This window comes from Acanthisitta chloris, unplaced genomic scaffold (genome assembly GCF_000695815.1).
Source record: "Acanthisitta chloris isolate BGI_N310 unplaced genomic scaffold, ASM69581v1 scaffold2840, whole genome shotgun sequence".
Lineage (NCBI taxonomy): Eukaryota > Metazoa > Chordata > Aves > Passeriformes > Acanthisittidae > Acanthisitta > Acanthisitta chloris.
In genome coordinates, this window is record NW_008652020.1 from 14,259 (window position 1) to 21,131 (window position 6,873).

General features: G+C 44.2%; 1 protein-coding gene across 1 annotated transcript in view; it reads right to left on the reverse strand.

Annotated features, from left to right (window-relative positions):
* Positions 1-209: 209 nt before the first annotated feature.
* ADRA1A (adrenoceptor alpha 1A) overlaps positions 210-6,873 on the reverse strand; it is an 8,192-nt gene continuing 1,528 nt past the window's right edge. Inside the window, exon 2 of the mRNA XM_009075359.1 lies at positions 210-709. Within this exon, the coding sequence (XP_009073607.1) occupies positions 210-709 (500 nt within the window). The remainder of the gene's footprint in view (positions 710-6,873) is intronic.

Consider the following 6,873-nt stretch of genomic DNA (forward strand, 5'->3'; position numbering starts at 1 on the left):
CACTGCAGCCTTCCACTGTCTCTGAGGGGCTTCACTCACACTCCCAGCACTCAAAGACATCGCTCCTCAGAAGACCTGGCCCTGTTTACAGTCTGCTGTTTGTTCACCTGGACCCTTCCAACTCTTGAACATCTGCCCCTACTTCCCAACAAAAAGAGCAAATCCCTGGAGGAGTTTGCCGTCGCGCGCCGCTCGGAGCGTCGGGCCCGTTACACGTCCTCCCCGCTCTCACCCACAGAGATGGTGTGGATCTTAGTGCTTGGCCCTTTACAGCTTTCGTGGCCAAGGTTCCCTGCAGTGCCTGCACAGCAGCATTCCTTACTTTTAGCTTTGGCAGCAGTGCAGTCTTTAGAGACAGCAGTTTTGGCTGGCACGCTCTGCACCGCGGAGAATATCTTCCACTCGCACACCCCGTCCGACTTGGAGATGTTGTAGAAGGTCTCCCCTGAGCCAACAGGGATCCTCACCACTCCCCTGCCACTCTCCAGGCTTTGGCTGCTGGGATGGTTGAGGTTGAAGCTTGGGACTTGCTTCTTTGCTGCTTGCTTCCTCGGGAGGCACTGAGCCTTCAGGACGTTTTGGAATGCTTTCTTGAACTCCTGACTCGAGCAGGGATAGATGATGGGGTTGATGCAGCTGTTTAAATATCCAAGCCAAAATGTTATTTTAAAAAGTGTGTCCGGGGGTTTGATTGCAGGAAAGAAAGAACCTAAAATGGAAAATACACAGAGTGTTAAGGCAGAGGCAGTGAGGAATTGCAGGTAACCAAAGAAACTAAAACACTGGAAAAAAAATAAATAGGATTCTGTTCTGTCTTGGAAAAATTGTGACTCGAAGCACAATTCCTGCAGGAACAAGGGTTTGTGAATATATGGTGTCATGCAGTTACATGGATGTTCTATCAGGAATCAGCTCATTGGTTATCCAAGCAGTGTATTCCCATTTCCAGCTGGAGTGACAGGGCTGATACCAGGCCTGGAGGAGAATTAGTTCCTCTGGGACTCCTAAATCAGGATGAGCTACCAAATGACAGCCATATCTGGGAGGTCATCAGAAGGGGTCTCAAACAGCAAGAAAATCACACCACTTGGGAAGTCAGAGTAGAGAGATGTGCACATTCTGATATCTACTCACAAGGTCACCCCCCAAACATGACTCGAGGAGCAACACCTTAGATGGCTCCTTAGTAAGGAAAATACCTTGGGACATCTTATTCTGCAGAATTATGACTTATCTCCTGATTTCAAGTCTTAAGAACATTTTTCCTAATGCCAAACCTTTGGCTTTTTGTTTAACTACAGCTTCAGCTCCTGTGGGCAAGTTTTGAACTTTACAGGACTTGAATAGGATGTCAGTCAATGCTTGAGAGATTCATTTGTGGAGAGATGTTCTTATAAACCTACAGAGATGCATTTAAGACATCAAAGAGTCAACATTGCTGCTCAGGGAGAATTGGATAGAAATTTGTTGTTTTTCTTCAATGACACTCAGAGTGTTATTGTAACATCATTTGACCAGGATGCTCTAATTCTCTTATTAGGAATTTCTCCTTGCTTAGAAATAAAAATAATACTGTCTGGATGTGAATGAAGCAGAAAATGAACCTCTGTGTGACACTGGAGTGGGAATAAGTGAAAACAGCATTTCTAAGGCCAATTAATCTAAAACTGAAAATGAATATGGAACCAGAAAAAGAAAAATTATTTGTCATGTTGTCAAGAGCTGTTTCTTGCCTCCTTTAAATGAATGGGGGGGAAATGGTTCCATCGTATCAGTGTCAGTAATTAGTTTGAGCACAGGAAGAAAAATAATTTCCCAGAAACGTAATTGACTTGTTTTGGAATTTATAGTCAAGTTTATAACAAACTGAATTTTGAGCACTGGCAAATGCTTCTTCCTGCTCCCTCTGGAAAAACTGTAAGCAAATGAATGAGGAAAGAAATACCGTGGAAGATTTAGGCATCAATGCATCTTTCACCCTCTGCAGTTTCCCAATGTCTGTGAGCAGCTCCTAAGCTTTACATGGATTGATTTGTTTGCTGGATCTCCCCTGGCTTAGGGAAGGCTAATAATGCACTCCAAGGGTGTTCTAATGTAATTCAGGGAGCTGCTGAACTGCTTGAATCTTCTCCTTCCCAGGCTGTCGAACGAAGCCACAGCACTGGCAGCAAATGCTTTCAAGTGGCAAAAGCAATTCTCAGGGTGTTTTGGCCTGTGTGAGAACGTATCAAAATATTGCCTGACCCAGAGAAACACCCAGAGCAGGTGATTAATGACTTGCTCACTCTGCTGAGCACAGTCTGCTGTGAAATGTGAAGCAGTGGCTTCGTGCTGAGGCTGCAGCTCCTGCTCTAGGAGTGGAGCTGGTGGCCCAGCCCTGGCCTGGAACATTCCCAGGGATGGAGCAGCCACAGCTCCTTTGGGAATTCCACCCCAGAGCCTCAGCACCTCACAGAGAGGAATTCCTTCCCGTTATCCCATCTGTCCCTGCCCTCTGGCAGTGTGAGGCCATTCCCTGTGTCCTGTCCCTCCATCCCTTGGCCAAAGTCTCTCTGCAGCTCTCCTGGAGCCCCTTTAGGCATTCTAAGCTTTTCCCAAAGCCTTCTGTCCTCCAGGCAGTGCAGAGCATGTCACAGGAGCTTGGTGTCTGTACTGGAGCAGCTGAACCTCTGGATCCATCCCCAGATCCCACCTGGGCACCAACACGAGTCTCTCTGCCTTCCTGAGGCTCTTGCATTGCTCCAGCCTGGCTAGGTAGAGCAGGTTCACTAGTAGTTTCAATACCAACCAGTTTATAAGACCAAAAATGTGATGCTAAGAGCAGCAAACCCTTCTTTGCATGAGCAAGCAGAAGGATCCATGGCCTGGAATTTTTCTCAGCAAATTACTGTTTCTCTCCTTTAGTGGAAAACAACTAAATAACATTCTCAAAGAACTTTCAGGCTGAAGTCATAGGCAGATGAAAAACAGTGAAAGGCTCCTAAACACCCAAATCCTACTCGTTTTCTGGTTTGTTCCCTCATTTAAATGCAGCATATCTATTGCTTTCCCATTTTGGGTTAAGACAAAAGGTGAAACAAATCTCGGTTTGGGGAATCAGCTGTGTGAGGCTGAGTGTAAAACTGGGTAAACAATAACAACTCCTGTTTGCTGCCACTCCTGCCTCACTCTAAATGGAATGTGAGGGCTGTGCCAAAGCTTGGTAAAAATAGCAAAGAGCCAGAGTCTGTCCCTCACTCTTTTTTTGGGGTGGGATCTGCATGCTAATTTATTAATGTAACCTTTTTTGGTTCATCAGTGTAGGGACTTGTTGCCTTGGAACAACACACAGAGAATAGAAAAAGAAGTAGCTTTAACAACTTTGCAATCTATAGACACCATCACACAGAGGAATCAAGGAATGGCCTAGATTGGAAGGGAATTTGCTGAGAGCAGTGAGTAAAGGGAGAGCAGGTGGAATGGGCTGAGTCCAAGTCATGCAAACCTTGACCTCTTAGTGACTTTCAGTTCGGGTCAGCTCAAGTCTAGACACTTGTCTGTCAGCAGCCAGGACTGAGAAAAACTAAAATATTATAGGATTTCATTCTCAGAGCAAGATTTTTCAATTTTTCACTCCAGGCTAGGTGTAATCACAGCCTAATAGAATTCTGCCACCCAGGAATCCTCTAACAGAGCTGGAGGGTGAGCAGCACTTGAGAATTGAAAAGTTTTCCTCCTTAAAACTAATTCTCTATCCTATTCACAGGTCTTAATGTCTTTGTGCACTGTCAGGAATTAAATGGTAACAGTGGCAAAGTGATTACAGTTTAGAGGCTTCACCTTACACCTCTCCCTGCAGTCTGGGCTGGAGGAACTGTAAAGAAAGCTTCAACTGGTCTTTTAATGCCTTTTGAATTGTAGATTGAGTAAATGATGCTGGAATTCCTGCTTTGCTTTCCAGAGGTTGAGGACACTGACGTGTCAGTAGCACAATTCAACGGCTTCTTATTAAATTGAATGAAATAAAATGTACTATTAGCCTCCTGAGATCCTTTGCCATTAAGTATTTCATCAGTCACCCCTGGAAATGTCAGGATTGCATTTTCTTTCCTCATTGTTTATTTTCCTCTTTGTCAACTCAAAGTTTCTTCAGCTCTGAGATAAGTTTTCCACATCCCTCCTGGTGAGTAAGTGCCAATTCACTCACAAAGATGTAATTTGGCTTTGGCATTTGTCACAAGTTACAGAGCTGCTTGATTATAGGTTGTTTCAAAGCCAGTCCTGATGCTGTTGTTTCACTGATGGACAGCAAAGAGGTTTGGAAGCTGCCAGGCTACACAAACTTGTGCTATTTATTACCTCTGTTTCATCACTAGCAGCACCATGGGAATAAGATCCCACACGTTTTTGTGACCCAGGGACCTTTAGTGGTGTTAAAATCCATCTCTGCTACTAAATCTTGTGGATCTGTTTAGGTTTGCTATGGTTTTTTCCCCTCTCTTTGTGTTCTTGTGGCTCAGATGTGGTGACTGAGAGCAGAGGAGGTGGCAGGTGTGGGGATGGTGGGAGATGAGAGCTGTACCCATGTGGAATGGTTTGTGCTGGAAGGGACCTAGCTAGCCCTGACCCAGAACAGACAAAGGAGGAGAAGTGAGTCTGTTTTCCTTCACAAACCCCCAAATTCAGCTCTCTGTGGTGTCAGGAGGGTTTGGGCATTGGGACACAGGTGAGAGGTGGAAAGGTCAGGCAGCAGGAACGGGTCAGTCTGGGAACACTGCTCTGATTATTTGGATTTTTTGAGGCCTAATTTATGCTCTGTTTCATATTGTACCCACTTAGGATGGCTGATATTTCTGGCAAACAGCTCAGCAAGAACTATTTCCAGATTCACTGTGAGCAGCTGCAGATTTAGAAAGCTGATAAAAACCCATGGGAAGGTAAACTGAGGTTTTCTACCCATGTAAACCCAACGAATCACATTGTTTTACACACCAGTTGAGCTGCCATTGAAATTCCAGCTCCCATGCTGTTATTGCAGTGGGATGGTTCTGGAGCTCATTGCTCACATTTTTAAGATAGTTGATATTTGCCCCGAAGCCTTCGCTCCCAAAGTCATTCACCTACAACAAAATCTTAGTTTTCCTTTAAAAATAAAGGAAAAAAAAAACCCTAGAGAATACTATGAAAAGCTGAGTCTGTCTCAGTCTGCCTCGTGAATTTGTCACTAGGTGGTTGTTGGTGGTGATTTGGAATCCTTGAGGTTAGAAATACAGGAATTTTCTTCTTCAGCAAGAGCTGAGTGTCTCTCCCTTCACCCAAATCACAGACAAACCCTAACATTTGCTGGCTGGAGTGGGAGAATCACTCATCACAGCCTTTCCAGCACTACCAGCTCCTAAACCGTGCCATGACATTTGTGAGGGAGTGAAAAATGCCATCCTTGGTTTGTGTACTCCAGGGCCATGAGAGTGGTGACTCCCCAGAGAGGAGACAGAACATCCTTGGTTTGTGTACTCCAGGGCCCTGAAAGTGGTGACTCCCCAGAGAGGAGACAGACCAGGACAAGCCTTCCCTGCCAGGTGGAACATGCAGGAGAGCCTTGGGAGTGACTCACCAAGTGAAGCACAGCTGACTCCTCCTTCTGTCTCTCGTTTTCAGTGGAAATGGTTATTAATATTGCTTTGCTGTGTTATGAGTCAGGAGGACACACCGTTTCAGACTCAGCAATGCAGAGATGTCAGGGGGAGCTTTGCCATTGGCTTCAGTGGAGCTGAGTTATCAACCTAGACCAGCAAAGCTTTTCCAGCCTGTGACTGTGAAAAATATCCCATGTGATTAGCAAAAACCCAAGGAGAGACTTGCCATGGAAATATCTTTGCTGTTTACCTTCATGGCTTAAGTTGTCTTCGCTCAATGGCTTAACACACACTTGTGCTCCATGATTCAAGGAGTGCAAACACCTTCCTCTCCCTGAGCTCCAGAGAACGAGCTTGGGCTTTATTCTGGTCTGGGTTTTTTTCCACTTCTTTTTTTTTTTCCCCTCTATATGGATAAGGGAGCACTGAAATACTCGTCTAGGGAATCTACGTTGGTCTGCATTGAGAGGTCACATTGTGTCAGTAGCAGAGTTAGGGAAATGCATTTTATTTTCCTGATTTATGTCTAGCAAAAGTCGAGTAATTCTCTTTGAGTCCAGTTAAAAAAGCTGCCACAACACAGTGATGAGAAAGCAGCTGCAGGCAGGCACGTAGGCAGGATTAGAGGGTTCCCTCCACAGTGGTTGTGCCAGTTCACAGGACTAATTTACTACTTTACTACAAATATAAATACCCTCCAATGTATTCTCTTTTCTGCTCTCTTCATCACAAGAATGATTGACAAATGCTAAAAGCCTTTCTCTCCCTTACATAGTTTAGGAATCCACTAGAGGTTAATTGGGAAAGAACAGTTATTTATAAGAAAAAAAAACAGGAAAAAAAGAAAATCCTCAAATCTTTCAGGTCTAGGTAAGGCTGTTTTTTCTTTTCCTAATTGTCCACATTGTTAAGTTACTACCTAAGGTTTTCATCCAATCTTACTTTATTTTTCCTGTATAGCATAAGCTCTTTCTGTAAGAAAACCTCCTGAAATTGAGCAAGTCACAGATTTCAGACTCCACATTTCAAAAGCCAATATTATACTTGGTGCAGCCAAACTCAGCCTGGTGAGCCACATCCACCACCCTCAGCTATAGGTATGAAATTAGCATTCTGCTTTTAAATCCTGAAATGGCATCAAAGGTAACTGAGCAAGGTTTAATTAAAATTCTAATTACTTCTATATATTCCAGCAAAGCAGAACAAATCCCCAGCTTTGCTCCCCTTTAGAATGACAACTGCTGAATAAATATTCATT